Genomic DNA, 22,385 nt, shown 5'->3' on the forward strand with positions numbered 1-22,385 from the left:
GTAAGCTAAATATGGCTGGAACATTGTCAGAAGTCGAGTAAAATCAATGATAATGATAAAGTATATGCATCTTCTTCGAATTACCCAGGACTTCCCACGCGGAGCTTGCATGCTTGAAATATCACATCTGGATTTCGAATCTCCAGACTTGATATAGCACGCAACGTGACTTTTGACCTGATCACTTGACATAGTATGGTCCTTATGGCAAACTGGATGAGCCCTTTCTGTCTCTTCATCCAGAGGAGGAATCACTTAAATGAGGTGTTGTGTAATACAAATAGCACATAACACTTTCGTCCACTACCAGAACTCATCTTGTTGAAAAATGTAACATAATACCATCCTCTAACCCCTTGAACTTAAAATATTTAACTTCAGTTAGGGTATTTTTATGGTTTCTTATTTAAGTGCTAAATTGTGATTTTTTTTTTTTTTTTTTTTTTTTTTTTGTATGTGTGATTTTTGTGCTTCCATCCATTTTTATGAATAGATTAAGTTAAATAACATGTAAAAATCATTGTGAAACCTAAGTTCTTCGTTTAGTGTCTGGCAGTCGAAGACGACAGAATTGTTTGCCATAGTCGTTCCAGAAAAGTAATACAATTAGGATTCCCATGGCACAGAAAAGATGAGCGGCTCTTAATATTAACAAAAGTTACTTATTTATCCTGTGTTTGGTTTGACTTTAGAAGGAGAAGGCGATATATTAGTCAGTCTACTTCTGTTCCGTAAACTTCTGTTTAACGCTATCTTTACGGTTTAAACTGTTTCTTTGTCAGATTCAGAATTCTATGAACTTATGAGTATATCTCATTCTTTGTTTTTTTGAAGACTCATTTGGCAGTGCTGAAACGTAACCTGCAGACATCAAACGTGGAGAGAGGGAATCTGGAAGAAAGTGCAGCGGAATTGGAGGATCTGGTCCAGCGTTTACAGTATGAACTGGAGGATTCCAAAGAAATGACCAAAAGCCGTGAGGAAGTCATTTGTATCATGCAGAAGCAAATCAATCGACTGGAAGAAATGTATTCTCGAAGTATGGAGGAATGTCAGAGATTAAAACTACGAATCAGTAATCTCGACCAAGAAGTTGTGCACTTACAAACTTTACTTCGAAAAGTACGTAATATTTTAGTGGTAATTTCTATAGTTCTATAACGATCGTTATATCAAGCAAGCACTCAATAAGATTCTATTTTGCTGTTAAATTACGCTATATTGACTTGTTTTATGATGTGTGCATAGAAAGTTAACATTTCTCTAAAGCTGTTGCATGTATTAATGTCGATTCAACTGTTGATGTGAGAAGTAATGTTTATAGAAGTCACCAGCACAGAAATAGTACCTAAATTTTGTGAAAGGACATGAAGTAGTGGCAGTTCTTTTTAATTCTAAGGAACAGGGTTTCCCCACTTTTTGCTAGAAAATCAGCTTGCTCAACTGAATAGATTGTATAGATTTTATTTTTGTTAGAAAATCAGCTTGCTCAACTGCATAGATTTTATGGATTTTATTTTTGTTAGAAAATCAGATTGCTCAACTGAATAAATTTTATGGATTTTACCTTAGAGAATCAGCTTGCTCAACTGAATAGATTCTATGGATTGCTCAAGTGAATAGATTCTATGGATTTTATTTTTGTTAGAAAGTCAGTTTGCTCAACTGAATAGATTCTATGGGTTTTATGGTTACGATTTTGTTTTATGTGCTGTTGAGTTGATACAGATACAATATGGAAATGAAAGTCAAAATAATAGATACTTTTATAATAGCTATGGACAAAATCATTCCGAAGTAATTAGATAGGTGCATTCTAAATTTTCAAGACAATTCTATTGAGGTACCTACTCAGACTTCAAGCTAATACGTGCATTCTTCCATCGTAACGTCCGATTATTACTTCAAATATGGCTGTCCGCTATTTACAAACAAATATTATTTTCCTTTATACCCTCCCTTTATGTTCTGACACTAAAGCTTATAGTGCCTATGGCTTAGAAAATGCCTATATTTTCTTCTGAGCGTTTTTGTCTATAATATCGTGCAGGTATATATATTTTATATATGATGTATGATGATTGCGAAGTTCTTCAGAATGATGGTTTATGGATACTGTAAACAAAAACGTACTATTCTTGCTACGTTTCAGGAAAGTAACAGTACCTTCATCAAACTGGATCCCATTCTGAAGACTTGTTAATGATCTTCCTTTTTTTTTTTTTTTTTTTTTACACTATTCGAAAATCCTTTTATTTTCTGTGCTGCTTTGTCTTTTCTTTTATTTCTACTCGTCTCGCTTTTGTGCATACGTGTGTTCATCTGCTGTCTCTTCTTTTCCTGTTTTGATGACTCTTTCGTACTTCCTTTTCTTATCATTCCTCTCTTTTCACTCTACTATCTTCAGAATTCTTCCCCTTCCTTTGCTCTTTCATTCCTATTCATCCTTGATACTTCCATGTATTCTTCTTGTTGCCTTCCATTTTCTTTCCATCGTCGTACCTTTTTGTTCTAGTACTAGCTGAACCTACGCTCTCTACACAGCACATCATTCACATATGAGCATGAATCTCCTTGTCATTCCTCACATCTATACATGTCTCTTTCCATACACAAGTGAAAGACGTCTTGATAAAAATCGGCAAGGGATACCATAAAGGGGAGATTTTTTCGATTATTTTCTCAATATCTCGCACCGTTTGCAAGATTTGAGCTTACTTCCGGTTGGAGTTTCTAATTCATGTATGATCAGTGTTTCTTCTTGCATGCAGTATGTAATAAGCAAATACATTACACACACACAATTAATTATAATTTCAGTGATATATGGTGTTCATGGGGCAAAACACTCCAAACAATGAAGAATCATCTTAGACTGGAGAAATGGTTATCCTTCGTTTTTCATTATTATTTGGCCATAAAACAAACGCCTGAGAGATGCACAACTCCTGTATAGAAATATGTGGTGTTGGAATTTATAACTCTTAGGATATGATGCTTTACTTTTCTAAAATTTCAACACTTCCAGTGTACCCCTAAAAAATGCAATAAAGAAATAACAGCCATGTTTTTTTTTTCTTTAATAAATATTCAATTAGAACTGAACAATCTACACAACATTTGCAATCGATCAGTGAAAACGGCATCTTTCTAGAGCCTATGGTTCCCCCCAAGAACTCACTGTCAAAAAAGGATTGGCCATAAACATATAAACATTCACAAACGTATAAACTTTTCTTGACCACAAACATATAAACCTAGTATTTTAGTATATAGATTCATATATCGACTTCCCTGTCACTATAGTGTTTATGCATTGCATTGTTTTTCTTTAACCTGCTGTCATTATTACGTTGTTTGATTCTGCATTTTACCTTTATTTTACCTTTGTTTCCCTTACACACGTATATTTCATTCCGCATTCTCAGTACATGGCCTTACATAGATTACTCCTTCATCTTTCTGTATATTTTTCTTTCCTTCTTGTCACTGTTTCCAGTGCTTTGTCCCGCCTTTTCAATACGTTTTTACTACTACTTTCCGAATAAGTCTTCTCTTGTTTTCCTTTGTTGCATCATACATGTTTTTATTCCATGCCTTTTTTCGTCAATTTTCACCTGACCATTACTTCTTATCCATTATATTGTTCCCGGAGTGTTTATTTTCTTCGTTTTCTTCCCTGTTTCATAGTTACTTTTTTTTTTTTTGACGGTCTGATGGGAAGTAAAGCATCGTTTCTGATCCACTTCTACTGTTTCGCGTTGAAAAAAACATATTCTTAAAAAAAAAAAAAAAAAAAGTCTGCAGCGATACATTCTTGCTTATAGTCCACAGGTCTGTCAGTCCCATTGAATTGAGGCTCATTTTTGTGACAGCGTGTCAAGTTAGTGTAGGTATTTCCAGCAGTTAGTGATTCTTACTCAGTTCCTGCTAAAACTTTTTTTTTTACTTTCCATATTTGGTGTAGATGGTGGAAATAGCGACATTGAACTGGGTCAGTTTTCCTTACGGTAGTCTCCAGAATTGCCTCTACATATGCTTCTAAACCGTAGTTATCCATCTTGACGAGCATATTCTTGCATCCTTACTTTTGACCTTCTGATCCTACGTACGAACATTTTTATATTAATGGCATATTCTTCGCGCTAAAGTTGAGTTTGCGCCCCATGCTCTCACCACAGTACGATGTGTTTCTTCCCCATTATGTTGTAGTTAAAGCTTGGGAGTTACCCGTAACTCAGTTTGATGGTTCAGATACACAGATCACGGTACCACATTTTAATGACACGTGCAACTATAGGGGTTGGACAAAAAAATTAAAACGTTTGCAAAAGTGTGAAAATCATACCTAGTATGGTGTTGGGCCTCCTTTTGCGTCCAAAACAGCTTGGATCTGACGTGGAATGAACGTATACAGCTCCTGAATCGTGGTGTGTGGAATTTTGTACCATTGTTCCTCCAAAACATGCTCCAGTTCCTTAAGGGATGCTGGTGGAGTGTAATGAGACCGAACACGCCTTTCTAACTCACACCACAATGGCTCAATGATATTCAGATCTGGTGATTGTGGGACCCAGGGGAGGTGTGATAGCTCCTGGTCATGCTCCTCAAACCATGATTTCACCGTTTTTGCAGCGTGACAGGATGCCAAATCATCTTGGTAGATGCCATCACCATCAGGGAACAATATTTGGCCCATGGGTAGAACCTGGTCCCCCAAAATGGCCTCGTACGCCTTAGCATTCATCATTCCATGCAGGGCTATGATGTGACCAGCAGAAAACCAAGATAGCACTGTCCATACTGTAACAGAACCACCCCCATGCTTTACAGTTGGGAGCAAACAGTCTGTATCATAGGCCTACAACGGTGTTCTCCATACGTAAACACGACCGGTTGTTGGAAACAAGGTGAAGGACGATTCATCGGACCACATTACGTGCTCCACTGCTCATGAGTCCACGCCTTGTGGTCCTTGCACCACTGGATACGCCTCTTCGCATTTACTACTGTGACCAGGGATTTGACGATAGCGGCCCTGCCATGAATTTTGATTTTATGCAGTTCCCGTCGCACTGTTTTCGATGAAACCGGGCTTTGTAGGCCGGAATTGAGTTCAGACGTAATTTTCATTGCAGTGGTCTTCTTTTTAGCTGCTACAATCCGTTTTAGTGCCCTCCGGTCCCTATCTAACAGTATTGTCTTTCTACCACTGTTGTGCTTTGCAGACGTCGTTTGCCCATGACTTGTGTATGCCCTCGTGACATCGGACACAGGGTCTTTCGATACCCCGACAATGTTCGCCACTGTTGCCACTGAAGCTCCAACCAGACGGGCACCAACGATCATGCCTTTTTGGAAGTCTGTCAGGTCGCCCATTTTACCGCACCACTTTCACACCGCGACACTCACAGGTGAACTGGTTACTGCTGACGGAAGAGGAAGGTCCACATGACACATTGAAAACAAAAAAAGATCGGCAACCGCAACACGTGTTGTACAGTGGAGGGCCAAACTTACGTGTCCTGTATGAAGTGTTTCTTAGATTTTTGCCATCCCCTGTATATATCTAGTGTAGATGTATCTGTTGAGGTGACCTTCAAGAGGCGTTACGGTTCCATCGCTACAGTACATTCGAAATTGAGGAGGATTGAATATAAACATTGTGCATTTCAGTCATATTTTGGAAAAACGTGGTGCCGTATTTCCTTCTACCCTTCTAATAAAATTAAATGGTTGATCTTAGTGTTTCCTCACTGTTTGTAAATTTTGGTGTACATCCTCTTTGCAATCATTTCGTTTTGAATTTTCTTTTCTGTCTTTTTTTATTTTTAAATTTAAATAATGATATCAAAGTTTTTCCATGTTTTTCTCCACTTTCGGTTTTATACCTTTTCCTTCAGCATTCGTCATGGACTTCTTCAATTGAATTCTAATTTTTTCAGAATTTTAGACAATTATCTACATACCTACAGAATAGTGTTAACTAACTAACTAACTCTATGGCGTATGGAACCCGGAGGTTCAGTGCCGCGTTCACAAAAACTCTCCACTGACTTCTATCCTTAGCCAATTGCATCCAGTTTCTACTTTGTATTCCTATCTCTGCGAGATCCATCTTAATATTATCCTCCCATCTGCGCCTAGGTCTTCCTAATGGTCGTTTTCCTATGGGTCTACCAGTCAAGACTTTGAAAGCGTTTCTACTTTCTTCCATTCTAGCTACATGACCTGCCCACCTAAGCCTCCTCGACTTGACGACCCTAACAATTGGGTTCTGAATGCTATTTCACATTAATTTGTTACTATTCCTGTTAGAACAAGACTCAATGTTGAGTCCTCCTTCTATTCTCAAAATTTTATTTTCTGTTGAGCACCTGTATTCCCATATAATCTCAGAACCTTGACGACCTTCCACTATTTTATTTTTTTCTCTTCCATTTTAAACACTTTTTGCTTCTTAGGAGGGCACAGTAGCGCAGTGATTCGTGCATCGCTTACTTCTGGTGTAAAGGATCTTCGGTTGGATCCCAGGTCATGTGAGTTCGTGGTGAACAACAACATGTTCATGTATTTTTGAGTTGTTTCCTCCCATATTCACATTCCACTTTTTTCACAGTTGTTCACTTTCATTAATTGTCTGTCTTCTTTAGCCTAAAGCAATGGTTCCCAACCTTGTTAAGCTGGCGCCCCTCTTCGTGAACCCTCTATACTTCACGCTCCTCCCTCCCTTGCCGCTCCTTTTTTATTTCTTTATTTATTTTATTTCAAATGTAGCATTGTATTTCCAGCAAAATTTCCGCATACCATTATAGTAGTATGTTTTTTACCAACTTTGTTTTTAATACAGCCACAGTTGAAGCTCAATAGTTATTTTGTGTTTATACGATATTCAATTTAACGCTTCTTTGTTATAATATTCGTAATATTTGTAACTATAATTATAGTTTATTTCTGTCAGTAGTTTACGCCCTCTTTCTTGCTCTTCACCTCCCCTCCCTTCCTCAGAGGGGGCGCGGTGGCTCAGTGGTAGAGCGTTCACCTCTGGTGCTTGTGGTCCCGGGTTCGATCCCAGACCCCGCCAAGTGAACTTTGTGGTGGACAAACATCGTGCTCGTGGGTTTTCTCGGGGTTCTCCCGTTCCCTCCCACTGTCTTCATTCCACCATTTCACTCATCTCTCATCATCACCGTCTCCTTTAGCCTAACCGGCATAACTGTGGGACGTAAAACTCAAAGATTTCAAAGATTTCCCTTCCTCAGAGGGCACCTATCATGTTGGGACCCACTAACCTAAAGGGTATAGCGTGCGACGTTGAATAAATATAATTCTTGCTTCTGATACTTAGGAACATATCATTTACATCTAGCCTGAACATTAACTGCTTTCTCTTCTCACTTCTAACCTCTTCTCTCAATCGCTTTTTTCACTTTTTCCGATCCTGCTTTAATGGTGAATTTGATTTGTATATATTGCAATGTTCTGTTTGCTAGGGTCTTAAATAATGGACTCGGGATTTAAACACCTTTTATTATCAAAAATAAACTTTTATAAAATTTTTTACAAAGTTCTTGTATGTTTCTAAATGTTTTCAGAGTTCCATAAAATCCTTGGCACGCGAAAATGGCCTCTGAATGAAGGGTCAGTTGTCTTTAGGGTGTAGTCAGGTATCGATGATAACTCCTTCGCTTATTGCAACCTCAAGTGTGGTTGGTTAAATGATATTTATTTTGCTCATACCAGCCTCGGAAAATAGCTAAAGGAATTCTCCGTAGCTCATTGCAGTCCCGGGAGAAGGTGATTAAAGGGAATTTTCTTTGCTCATAGAAGCCTCGGGAGATAGCTAAAGGAATTCTCCGTAGCTCATTGCAGTCCCGGGAAAAGGTGATTAAAGGGAATTTTCTTTGCTCATAGAAGTCTCGGGAGATAGTTAAAGGAATTCTCCGTAGCTCATTGCAGTCCCGGAAGAAGATGATTCAAGGGAATTTTCTTTGCTCATAGCATCGGGAGATAGCTAAAGGAATTCTCCGTAGCTCATTGCGGTCCCGGGAGAAGGTGATTAAAGGGAATTTTCTTTGTTCATAGCAGTCTAAGGAGATGGGTTTTAAAGGAATTTTCCATAGCCCATGGCGGCCGCAGAAAGTGTTGATAGGTAAGTGATCAGCTATCAGCTGATGATTTAGTCTTGTTTTCGACTTCTTTTATAGGCGTTTTCTTGAAGGAGATACCATGTAGGGACAATCGGCCTTCTTCGTATTTTGTCCAAATCCTTCGTGTCTTCTTGGAGGTGTGTTTACGACACTTACTATTGTTCATTTATGAGCATAAAACCATGTGTTCGTTAGTGAAGGCATCTGATTACCGTGTGTGCGGGAAGGGAACCTTACAATACTAATCAATTAAATTGTCTTTTCCTTTTAGCATGAAGAAGAAAAAATAAGTTTGCAGGAAATAATTAAGTTGAAGGAAATTGAGAAGAGTAATCTGGATAAATTAATCGCCGATAAAGAAGAAGAAAGGAAACTCGTGCTTACGATTAAAGAAAAGGAGAAGGAGAGCACTCAAAAGGAATTGAATATACACAAGGTAGGAGGAGTTACCGTAGAATTTTATGTAGCTTAAACAACCTTGCGACATTCAATAATAATAATAATAATAATAATAATAATAATAATAATAATAATAATAATAATAATAATAATAATAATAATAATAATAATAATAATAATAATAATAATAATAATAATAATAATAATAATAATAATAATAATAATAATAATAATAATAATAATAATAATAATATTATTATTATTATTATTATTATTATTATTATTATTATTATTATTATTATTATTATTATTATTATTATTATTATTATTATTATTATTATTATTATTAAAAACGTGTATACGTACGTAATGGTTTACATATCGTGTAAGCTTGTGCTGATTAACAGTATCATGTCGTGTTCTCAATGTTCTCCAACTTTGTTTCCTTTATCGATTACATTGACGATTCATGAGGGAAGTCACATTAGTAAAAATTACAATTTTTATCGCTACAAGCTGAAGAAAGAAAATACCTTATATTCTTATATTCTAATTTTCGTACACATAATTTGCCGTATAAAAGAATTAGAATGTTAGATAAAGTTTTTTCTGTGCTTGTAGCGATAAAATTGTAATTTTTATAGATGTGTTTTCCCTCAAGATCCGCTCCTGTCTACGAATTCTTCTTTCGTCATTCACTTGCAACATTTACTATTCATCTCGTGTAGCTCACATGTAAAATACAATTGGGTGCAATAATTTATTTCTTTTTTTTTACAATTATATAAATATACAATAAGTGATATGATTAAATTATTATCATACGAAGATTTTTGCACAAAAGCAACTATAATTAGCAAATAAATGAAACAATTTCTTTCTCTTGACGAGCAAGATATAAAAGGATAACATTATTCATAAGACGAGCCATTCTGTCGCCTGTGTACATCCTAGTTACAATGCAAATGGCTAACCGTTCGTAACAGTGGCAGCATTCAGCTCAGACATTTGTGCCTTCTAATAAATAGCCTTTTAACAGTTTTACTACTGATAAGGGAAGTTGATTTATTTTATAATTCAACTGTACTTCTCCATTTACAGAGAATTAATTAATTTAAACATGAGTATCATCTGTATGTGTAATCTAGCCTAGGTTTTATAGTAGAATCAGTGCGGACCGCGTTTTCATGACATGTACTGTTGACGCATGATGATGTTTTTACACGATACTGAGTATTTAATGTCCTCAGTGCACATGTATGGGAAAATACCAATCAGACGATCATCACATTATTGCCGCAATGACTTGATTGTCTCCTGTGAGAACATCTGTAGGGCCTTGTGTGTCCTATTATCGCCTCTGAAGATCTGATCGCCAAAGTTTATGTCGCTATTGGAACTGCACAAGAAATACTTGACATGTACGAGAATATACACCGGTCACTACGTCAAAGTTGGAGACATTAATTACTATGAAGTACTTCAAGTGAGCATTTATTGTACTATATTGCAATAAAAATGTAGTGCACACAGTCTTCTTTTCGAATTATTGTACCGTGAAGTAAAGAGAAATTTTCTTAGCAACTTGTATATTAGAGCTTAAATGCTTCAGTTACAAACGTACATTGTATTACAAATAAGGATTTGTTTCGGTATGTCCTGTCACCCCTCAAAGTTTATTCTATAAATTTAGTATTACCTTGTATAATGGTTTTCTAATTCATTAATTCTTGAATTGTGTATAAACTCAAAAGGAGTTCACCTAGCTCTTCTAAATTATTTTCATTTTTCAGAAAGTCATATTAAACTTCACTGACATCTGCCAGCATTGTTAGAAAAGACAAGCAAGAAGTGCTTTTATTTTTCTGAGGATAGGATGTGGTAAGAAGTTTTTATTTACTATTGTAAACATTTGATTTCCATCATACAGGGTGATTCAAAGAAACGGGAAATTTTGAAAGTTGTGTTGGCAACAGTAGGCGTTTGGCAACACTGAATAACGTACGCCAGCCTGTCAGTGACACCCTGTCAATTTGTTATCGTGAATGCTTGGAGTGGTGCGTGATCAAAGCATTTTACAAGAACAGTGACTGTGTGGGAGGGGCACGTAGTGTATTCCGCCGTCATTTTAATTTAGGACGCCACGGGCATAAGACAATCCTATTGAGCTACACCAGCGTCCATTGCACAACAGAGGTACTGTGTTATGTGCTATGTCATCATACAGGGTGATGGGCCTTTATTTTTTATTTTTTTGTATTTTATTTTATTTATTTATTTTTCTTTATTTTATTTTATTTTTTGAGGACGAGAATAACCATGCGATTACAGTCACATCGAATCGTTACGTCGCGATGCATGAAACCTTTGTTGTGCAACAACTACAGAGATTTCTACAAATTATTGACACATCCTAGTTTCAACAAGGTGGATAAACGTCCCACACAGCGCGAATATCGATGGCTGCTGTGCGCCAGTAGTCTGGGAAGCGCGTAATTTCGAAAAATGGTGACATTCAATGGCCTCCCAGCTCCCCTGATTTGTCAGCTTGTGATTTCTTTTCGTGTATTCTAAAGTAGCGTTATTTTTACTATTAAATGAGATAATTTTTTAAAAGCAATTTGTTTTCATGAAATTATTTAATTTTCAAAATACCCGTTTTTTTAATCACCCTGTACTATCCTCAATAAATTCTTTGTTTCAGCGAATATTCGATATTTAATATGATTTTGTGAAGAATCTATAATAATTTAGAAGAGCTGGGTGAGTACCTTCTGAGTTTACCAATAGGATTTCTTATCAGGCGGTTTACGTTATTAGCATTCGAAAAATATTCACAACGAGAAATTTAAATTACACAAATCGGTACTTTGTATTAACCAGATTACCTGAGCATGCTGTTAGCTTGCCTTGTTTTAATTTTGCTTTTTTTTCTTTCTTTTGTGTTTTTAGCAATACTTAGAGAGTGAAAGGAAAAGACAGCAAGAGGATAATGTGAAACTCGAAAGAAGTCAAGAAGAACTTCAGCAAAAATTATCATCCCTGCTTGCAAGTAATCAAGAACTTCGTGAGGATAAAGCGGTCCTCAACGCAAAACATTCAGCCGAAATAACCGTTTTAAAACAAGAAGCACAAAAATGGAGAGATTTGTAAGTTGTGCTTAAATCAGTTTCATTTTGATCTTGATATTTACCGTATTTCTGATTGTACAGTCCGCAGCAAAAAACCTGCAAAAAATGAGCATGTAAGTTTATTGTGAAACTACGCCCAACAACACAAGGAATCAACATATCGTCTAAGTGGCACGAATCACGTCAGGAGAAACCTCGACATCCTTCCCTGCATACTTATTTTGGAGCAAAAGACTTCGTCGTTTTTCACAATAAACTTACATGCTCATGTTGCAGGTTTTTTGCTGCGGACTGTACGTAAATGTTGAACTAGATATTAAAGTTGAAGATAAAAACAGTCTTACCTCAATAAGAAAATAGTAAAGTAGAGCGTAAATAATGAAGTGAATAATAAATTCAAACATGAAAACAATCTTACCTCACTAAATAAATACTATAGTAGAAGGTAATTAATGAAGTGGCTAATAATAAATTGAAAGGTTGAATCAATCTTATCGTAATAAATAAGTAGTGAAGTAGAGCGTAAATAATGAAGTGGATAATAAATTCAAACATGAAAACAATCTTACCTCACTAAATAAATACTATAGTAGAAGGTAATTAATGAAGTGGCTAATAATAAATTGAAAGGTTGAAACAATCTTATCTTAATAAATAAGTAGTGAAGTAGAGCGTAAATAATGAAGTGGATAATAAATTCAAACATGAAAACAATCTTACCTCACTAAATAAATACTATAGTAGAAGGTAATTAATGAAGTGGCTAATAATAAATTGAAAGGTTGAATCAATCTTATCGTAATAAATAAGTAGTGAAGTAGAGCGTAAATAATGAAGTGGATAATAAATTCAAACATGAAAACAATCTTACCTCACTAAATAAATACTATAGTAGAAGGTAATTAATGAAGTGGCTAATAATAAATTGAAAGGTTGAAACAATCTTATCTTAATAAATAAGTAGTGAAGTAGAGCGTAAATACGAGGCACGTCCAGAAAATAAGTGTACTAGATTTTTGTAGGTTTCAAAATATTTATTTAAAACAAAACCTAAACATCGTTACATCAGTACATATGTGAACTACTTTTCCACGTAGTCACCATCCCTCTCGATGCACTTAGTGAGACGAGGGATCAATTTTTTTGTGCCTTGGTCAAAGAAGTCTACCACCACCTCTTTTGCCCAATTCTTCACCACATCTTCACTTCCTCGTCAGTTGAAAATTTTTTTTCCACCCATGTACATTTTCAGGAAGGTGAAGAGAGGATAGTCTGAAGGCGGGTAACCCAAGTTTCATCTCTGTTACAATAGAGTGCAGAAAATCATCATCATAAAGTTCATAACGCCCCAAAAACTCTTTGGAGGTTGCAGTTCGAGTCAATTTGTGCTGCTTTTGGAACCCACCTTGCACATAGTTTATGAAATCTGAGTGTTTGTGATTGTTTCATGCAGCAGAGATCTGGAGATTTGTGGAAACATCGGCAACAGTTCATCGAAAGTCAATCTGCGGTCACCACGAACAACTTTCTAAATTTTTTCAACAAGCGAATCAGTCAAAATCGACGGTCTTCAACTTCTTTGCTCATCGCATCAGTACGGCCGTTTTTAAATTCACGACACCATTTAAACATACTCATACGATTCATAACTCCTTCGCCGTAAACTGATTTGATCTCGTTATAAACTTCAGACGAAGATTTTCCCTTCACAACGAGATAACGCTGCGAATCTGCGGCAGATTTTATCGACATCTTTCACAAGGGACGTTACTGTGGCCACAGTGTGATAAACTTATTTGTGAATTATTTTTGGTGTATCCAGTTCAGACAATTTATTTACCTTTTGTTTTAAAAAGACTACTACATTCACAACAGCGCTATGCATCCTCGCACGGATAGCGACGTCCTGCAGACGATATGACTATCTTGGCAACCAATGGCAGCCAATCACAGCTTTACCTGTGATTACGTCATCTAGTAGGCGGAGCTCGCGCAAACTGCGAGAGCATGAGAGAATCCGCGGGAAGCAATCTCAATTGGCGCCACGGAACTACGCATTTAACAGGATGTGATCAACGCTGCACCACTAAATTGATTTGATAATCTATAAAATTAATATCAACGTTTATCTGAGATAATTTAGCTTAACAATACATTTTATTAGTTTATAAATGTATGTGCCCATCTGAAGGAATATGTAAGTATGTTAGTTTATTAAATATTAGACTCAATTCGTGCGTATTATTCGCTATAGTTGCGTCTTTGAAATTCTGCCTCATGTTCTTTGCCTTGTGTGCACGGTGCAGTGTATTGATACGAATGCAATTTTAGAATGTTTAATTGAATGTTCGATGATGCTGTTTCTTGTCTTAATTTAAGGTCATTACTTGAATTTTCTTCTATGTGTAGTTAGCGGTGGAAGGAGGTATCATTTGTGATAATTTATTTCTTCGTTAACGCTCGGAAGAAAAATTCAATTAATGGCTATTTCACGCGCTGTTTGCTCTATTTGGATTGCCATCCTATGGAGTAAATGGTGACAACAGTTATGGTCGTACGGAGGCGTGATTGGGCTCGCTGAATAGAGTAGGAGCTCGGTTATACGGCAGTGTAGCCAACGTAGCAATAACAAATTTCTTCTACCTGCGGGGCCCTGATATACTTATTTTGTGGACGTACTTCGTACTAAAATGGATTATAAATTCAGATATGAAAACAGTCTTACCTCAGTAAATAAATAATGAAGCAGAGCGTAAATAAAGAAGTAATAGATTTAAGTAAAAACAGTCTTATCTTCCTAGCCGCTCTGCATGTGAGTAAATAATGCCATTAATATTTCGGCTAACCAGCTTTGATCACGAAGGCACGATGAGTTTGTTTTAAAGGTTTAGAGCAGAGAAATAGTCAATGAAATTTTGTAAAGGTCACTGCAAAAATTGTAATCCAGATAAACGCTATTCGATGAAGTTGTCTTAACGTAAGGTCGTTTAGTATCCACGTATCCAATCATGTATCCACGTTTTGTCAAATATTTTGTAGTAGTTAGAATTTAAATTTTAGATTTTAGTCGCCTAATATTCTTACCAATCAATTTTGATTCTGTTGTATATGCATGTATCTCCAGGCAGGAAGCAGCTCTGAAGCGTGTGAGTGAGTTGGAGCAAGAAACGCAAGATTTAAAAGCAATAATAAATTTCAAGCTGTCAGAATCTGAGTTGAATAAGGAAGTATTATCAGAAGCCCAGCAATATAGAGAGGAGTTAAAAAGCGTTATTCAGAAGCTGGAAGGAGAAAAAGAGAGAGAGTGCTCACTTTTGCAGAATAAAATTCAGGTAAGACTAAATTGTGTCTGATAACATGAAATTGTGGGTTTATTATTTAACAGTAATCTCCAAATGTGCAGCATGTTCTGATTCAGGTACGTACGTACATATATGAACGATGTGTCTGATAATCTTCTGAAAGACAGTGTTAGTAAACAGTAGAACACAAAATTTATCTACCGTTCCGCAAGCATTATCAATAATCATAAGTTCAAGTTAACCATACTAATAGAAAGACGAATTTCAAGGAAGTTGATAAACGAGGAAAGACTATTTACTTTTTTGTTAGTATATTTCTCAGTTAACTCTCTTTGTCAGTTCCTCAGGTATTCACTTTTCTGTTAATATATTTCTTAGTTAACTCTCGCTGTCAGTTCCTGTGGTATTCATTTTTCTGTTAGTATATTTCTCAATCAACTTACTCGTTATTACCAAGTTTTTCTTGAGTAAGTGAAAATTTAGTGTGTATTAAGACTGTTTCTTAGATGTTTGTCAATATGTTTTTCATATCTTATTATGTTGATCATCTGGGTTAAACACAAAAGTGGTCATGCGTACGTTTCTGGTCACATATTACTAAATGGATTAACACAACTTGAGTGTATCATAGGAAATAGATAAACTTTACCCAATAATTTTAGTAGCTGTCTATGGCTTCTGTCTGTATCCCATAATTGCAAGATAAAAATTGTATAGAAAAATAAATTAAAACAACAACTGGGATATCAAAAGTTTTACGGAAAACAGTTTCCTATTCACGTTTTAAGAATTAGAAAAAAAAAATTCGAAAAGATTTTTTCAGAAGTCTTTTTTAAAAGTATTTCTGCACTTAATACTAATCATTTTTAAACCTATTTTTCGTATTATTTTATTTCTGGATATAATAACCGAAGTCAGCTGCTGAAATTGATGTTTTTATGCAGAGGTGTAGGTATTAACTTGTTACCTTAGATCACGAGTTACACTGTTTCAAATATAGTTTTGCAATTCTTCCATAGTATTGTTAATTGAAATTACCAAAATTTATTGGATGGTGGTTATTGTTGAAACAGTTTGTCACTTAATACTAACTATCTTATAAAGGGCTCAGCCAATTTGTCATAAGGACCAGACTGTGTCACGTGATCAGGTCAGAAGTCACGTTGCATGCTAAATCGAATCTGGAGAGTCCAAATCCAGATGTGAGAGATTTCAAACACGTACCCTCCGCGTGGGTCGCCCTGGGCAAGTCGAAGAAGATGCATATACTTTATCATTATTAACGATGTTACTCAAACAACTTGACTTTTGACAATGTTCTATTCATATTTACCTTACGTGCTATACATCGTTTTTAAGCACTTCATTATGTCTGCGATAAACTTTCAATTAGCCATCTCCTTATTATAGTTTTTGAGATATGTAAACGACTTCGATTTTTTTCATTGATTTTACATTGACTGTATTGGTCATGTTTCATGATGTTATACTATGTTTCATCCATTATTTTAGGACAATTTGCTTTTGGAATATAGAATCTACATGTTTTTTTCTATATTTAAGCTGAATTTCAGCCATCTCCCTGTTTTGGTTTTGGAGATAAGTGGTGGAATTATTTGTTTTTCATTGATTTTCCATTGACATTGATGTTTCGTACATTTTGACTATGTTTCATCCATTATTTTTAGGACAATTTGCTTTTGGAATATAGAATCTACATAATATCTTCTACATTTGAGCTAAATTTCAGTCATCTCTCCCAAAGTCAAATCATTGCAACCCGATAGGCCCTTTATTAACAATGCAAGAGAGATTAAAAACTTCCATAAATTGGTTGTTAAGCTTATTATATTCTTGTAGTAGTAGAAAGTACTTGTAGTTGTAAAATCTTATTTTCTTTTGTATTAAAAAAATTTAGAAAAAAAGCTAATAATAAGAATAAGTTGAGACTAGAAATGCTTAAATAAAGATGTTCATCTTTTATTTATCTTCTATGACAAAAATTGAGCGAGTGTAAACTAGTGGTTAGCTTTTGTGTTTAGTGGTTTAGAGGTACAGGGTTCGAATCTAGTGGCTGACTATCCTGATTCAGGTTTGTTCATAAGTTTGCTCAGTCTCGTCAGGCAAATGCCAAGATGGTACCATAAAATGTAGATCTTGATCGACTTCCTTTCATTTTTCACCATTGTTGTTGCTATTGAAATTGGTCACACAATTTGTACATCTGTCTCGTTGTTTGTTTGATAAAAAAGTAAGTTAGGAAAGATGATTGACCCAAGGAATTTAGATCGGGAATTTCTGAATACGAAGCCAGTATGCTAATATTTGCACAATACAGTTTTTAACCCCAGAAACAGAGAAATTTTCTGTACCGCATTACACATGGATAGGGTACTGGTGAACTCCATTACTTACTTCATATTTTTGTGACTACATTTAGCAGAAAGATTTTTATTTCCTAAATTTAGAATTCATATTTTTGTGACTACATTTAGCAGAAAGATTTTTATTTCCTAAATTTAGAATTCATATTTTTGTGACTACATTTAGCAGAAAGAGTTTTATTTCATAAATTTAGAATTCATATTTTTGTAACTACATTTAGCAGAAAGAGTTTTATTTCATAAATTTAGCAAAACGGTTTTTATTTCAATTCTAATATGACGTTTGGAAATGACTGAGATTGTTAGTACAGCACAATTGCAACATGGCCGACTAAATTTTGATGTTATCCTCCAGCTGTCTTCAAAACTACCAAAAGCTACCATAGTCATTTATTTTATTAATAATATTTTGTACAAGATCTTGTAAGTCACTATAATTTGGATTCAAGCAATTCATAGTGCCTTAATTTTAAAAAAAATAAAATAAAATAAACAATTATTACAGAACTTAAAATAAATAAATAAATAAGATATACGCAGTTGAGGCACCCCAAAGTAAATATAATCCGTGGACAACCAACTTAAAATTCAATTTAACACAAAACATGTCAGCACATTAGTAGATTAAGAATACGAAAAAGCACAGCAAGCCAGAACGGGTAGGGTGACTTCTGTAGGTAAACAAAAGACTAGTGATGTGCCATAGCACCCTTCTCTGTATTCTAGAGTTAAGTAAAACTTATTTTAAATTGAGCATCCAGTCGTTATTTTTGTTATTCTAAATAAAACAAATTACAAACACAATTGGATGATTATGAAATCATTAATAAGATCGTACAATAGGAGGAAGTTGATCACCTCGAGATCACAAAAGTTAGCCCACAAAGAACCGTCATGGTGTTGCTAGAATTCGAACACAGAAATCTCAGTCTAGAGGAATGCACTTTTCCGCTCCACTGAGCCAAATTTTACACAGAGTATATCTCATAATAGAAACATCTAATGACAATATAAACAGTATATTTTTTCTAAATGCATTTTTACACTTACAGGAAGAAGTTAGTAATGCAGTGGATACGTTAAAAGAAGAATATTCGAAAGTGGAGAGCTCGCTTAGAAAACATAACGAGAAGTTAGAAACGTTGGTGAATAATTTGCAACAGGATCTGGAAAACTCTTCCAAGAGGCAAGTCATGTTGGAAGCTCAGCTAAGAGAAACACAGGCAGAGCTAGCGGAAGCTCTTAGAATTCGATCAGAGAAGGAATCAGCTCTACAGCTGTCATCGGAGACTGTAAGGCATCTGGAGTTAGAAAACAGGAAATTGAAAGCAGAACTAGAGAATAAAGAAAAAGAATTACAGAGGAAGGAAGAACAGATAGTAGAACTCTTAGATCAAAATTCGGACCTTCAGGATAAACTGTTGAAAGCTATTAATAGTAATCCTTGTGTTGAACAAACAAAGGCAATTGAGGTGGAGGATATTTCCTATCCGCCAGAGTTGGCTCAGAAAAACTCAGCTCCTTGCAACTATTCACAGGTAAGAGAAAGTCTTTAACGTTACAGTACCTCAGTAGTGGGTCGTGGCCTGTAAAATCAGTGGTTGCAGTATTCAAAGTGTGTGCGCATACGCGGGCGCGCTTCATGTTCCGGAATGTTAGTCTTAATATTTTGAAAACACGAGCAGGAAATATCTTTCCTATTTCATAATTATTGATTTAAGTTTATATGCGCTATTACTACTATAATCAGTCGCTATTGAAAGGTAATGGACTGGTTTTGGTTAACGTAAGTTGAAAAGTTAGTTATATACAAAACTTCTCCTTCGTCTTATTAATTGAATTAAATATAGCATGTACTGGAAGGCATAAAGTATATTTTAATAATTATATGTACGTATGTTCCATTTGATGTATGAACTTAAAGCATTCTGCAGACATACTTGTAATAAAATTAGACAACAATGTATTGCACCTAACTTTTTTGTAGCAGAATTCAAAACAGACTCAGAACATTTTAATCCAATAGTTCCTCTGTTCTCGTGAAAGAAATTCGAATTCAATTGTATGCACCACTACCACACTCGTACAAGATTATTTCTGCGAATGTTTGTCTTTTTCTTTCGTCTTTTCTTTCTTTCTTCGTTTGTGGTCATACATTATGCTTTATATATATATATATATTATATATATATCGTACTTCTCCGCTACTTACCCACAAGAAATAGAGAGAAGTCCAGTCATGCGCTGCTAAGTAAAGACATTGGTAACTATTATAGATGGAGGCTGCTTGTCGTTGTCAAATGACCGCAAACACTTGTCGACAATATGAGAAGATAGGAGCGATGCAAGTATTAACGCGCTTGTCTTTCTGGTTGTCTAAAGAGTTTTGAGCCTTTGGAGGTCAAAATTGATGTTACATTTATTGTTGTTGGAAAACAAGATGATGAAATTATATATACAGCACTTTGTTCAGTGACCTGCCACTTTACGTCGACACTATAATCCCGTCACTATAGAACTTACTCAGTTCTAGGAAAAAAAAAAAAAAAAAAAAAAAAAAAAAAAAAAAAAAAAAAAAAAAAAAGGCGTGGTTTACACAGACGTCCTTTGAAACTAACTTAGCACCATTCAGATAGTTCTGGAGAGACGGAAACAAATAATAGTCTGACGATACCAGTCCGGGCTATACAGTGGATGTATTAATACTTTCAAGACAAATTCTCTCAATTTTTGACGGGCCGTTAAAGTTGTATACGATCTGGCGTTGTCAGCGTGGTATACGACACCCTTCCTGTTGACCAATGCTGGCTGTTTTTTTTTTTTTTTTTTAATTGCTAGGTGAACTCAGAATAAAACTATGGAAACAGATGGCATTAGTGTCTCAATGAAATCTTTCAGTTTACGTGCCACGATTATGGCGGTCAGGCTAAAGGAGACGGTGATGATGAGAAATTAATGCAATGGTGGAATGAATAAGGTGGGTGAAAACGAGAGAGAGCCCCGAGAAAACCCACGCACACGTTGTTTGTCCATCACAGTCCACTTGGCGCGAGCTGGGATCGAACCAGAGACCCCACGCGCCAAAGGTGAACTGGATGCAGGTTTGAATTTACTGGAGTTACATAAACACTCAATCCTCTTTCTCCCCTACATGATGATGTAAGTGGTTTAAAACTATTACAAAGATGTTATCAGTTACTACGGTTTGTTCTTTATTTATTTTATTTTTGGCGTATTGTACTGTACATTTATCAATATAAAAATCATAATTTTGGCTTGACAGATGATAAAATTTACGAAACAAGATGATCAATGTCTACGAAATAGTGTTAATGGCGTAATCATGTATAATCTGGTTAATGCATGATCATAATTTTCTTCGTATTGTCTTCTTTCCGTTTTTTCTCCACTTATGTGGGGTCGACGTTTCTGATGGGTTTCCTCCTTGTCTAAATTCTTTCCCTGATAGACCTTTCTCCCTAAAGGAATTTTTTAACCGTATCTATCCATTTTCTTCTTGATCTCTCTCTACCTCTCTTTCTATCCACTTCCATTACCATTACCTTTCTGATCACGTAGTCATTTGTTTTTCTCCTTAGATAGCCATTCTATTGCTGATTTCTTTCTTCGTATGTAATTATTATTATTATTATTATTATTATTATTATTATTATTATTATTATTATTATTATTATTATTATTATTATTATTATTATTATTATTATTAAATTAATTAGAGTGGCCATGTAGTCATAAACTTTCATGGAAAACAACACTTCTTTTTTTTTTGTATGTTACAGGATGTAGAGTTCAATAAGGTGGCTAATGTACAGAACTCCGATGCTCAAAAGGAACTGCAGATGGAAAGAGACAAGTTAAAGAAGTACCAGCAAGCCGTAAAGAAGCTTCGAAATGAAGTGGAGTTATTAAAGAACAGACTTACGGAACAGGAAGTAAGGAATGAAAAGTATAAGAGTACCCCAAAAACAGTTAATAGTTTGCGTCGTGTTGAGTCAGAAGGAGGAAGGAGGTATATGGATGAAGATATTGTTGAATTGAAGAAGCAGGTAAGATTAAATTATGAGATTGGGTTAGAATTTAGATTTCTGGGCTTTCGGCATCTATGGCCATTTAGCCCGTCACGTTTGAGGGATGACGTCACTTGGCGAGTACACTGTCCGGGGAAATGGAAGGAAGGAAGCGGCCTGAGACCTACACGTTAGGTACCACTCCGGCATTTGCTTGTGTGAATGAGAAAACCGAGGAAAACCTCATTAAGAGTGCTTGGCCTGAAAAAGCGTTTTACAGTTTTTCTACCGGGAATCGAACCCGCGACCGCTCGCACCGAAGGCTTAAATTATGAGAGTATGCAAGTTGTAATTTAAGTAGGGAGAATGGAATTGATAAGTTTTCGTCCAGCCATAAGATAATTACATAGTAGTAAAGCTACAGAGGTTGTGTTCGATCTAGGTGACGAAATTACATACCTTGTGCAGCAACATCAAGTGGGAGAAGAAGGAAGCTGCCAGTCGTGTGGGCACCTTGGTCCATTGACTTTGCGTGACAGATGTGGTAAGTGCATATCGAGACAAATGCCTCCGAAAATAAGTGCTTATTGGGAAGGCTACATAACAGCCCTTTTCGACGTGAACTACAGTTATAGTGCCATTATCAAACTGTGCAAGGAGCATGGTTTCAGTGTGTCCAAAAATGACATATCACGGGTGTTGAAAATGGCAGGTAAGGCAAGGTGTGGGATGATTCCTGTGGGGCAGAAACAGGCCAACCCCCGATCTGCTACTAGCCGCACACGAGGTAGAATTCCGGAAGTCGAGGCTCTGGTAACAAGGGAGAATCCACCCACACAGAGGAGTATCGCGAACCGGCAACAGACATCAGTGAAGACAGTGCACAGCGTCATTCACCGCGATTTGATGTTGGTAAAGCGACGGAAGGGGCATGTTCATAAGCTCTTGCCAAAACACATCGAGGAACGTCGCACCTATTGTCGAAAGCTGC

General features: G+C 35.9%; 1 protein-coding gene across 2 annotated transcripts in view; it reads left to right on the forward strand.

Moving 5' to 3' along the window:
- Positions 1–21,433, forward strand: part of LOC145664377 (uncharacterized) — a gene marked incomplete at its 3' end in the record, with an annotated part of 102,035 nt that extends 80,602 nt beyond the window's left edge. For both annotated transcript variants that reach the window (XM_081731031.1, XM_081731041.1), the window contains 6 exon segments: positions 835–1,122; positions 8,422–8,586; positions 11,502–11,698; positions 14,805–15,012; positions 18,419–18,904; positions 21,167–21,433. In XM_081731031.1, coding sequence (XP_081587157.1) covers positions 835–1,122; positions 8,422–8,586; positions 11,502–11,698; positions 14,805–15,012; positions 18,419–18,904; positions 21,167–21,433 — 1,611 coding nt within the window.
- Between the last annotated feature and the right edge of the window lie 952 nt (positions 21,434–22,385).

This window comes from Thermobia domestica, chromosome 1 (assembly GCF_964235325.1).
Source record: "Thermobia domestica chromosome 1, izTheDome1.hap1.1, whole genome shotgun sequence".
Taxonomy (NCBI): Eukaryota; Metazoa; Arthropoda; class Insecta; order Zygentoma; family Lepismatidae; genus Thermobia; species Thermobia domestica.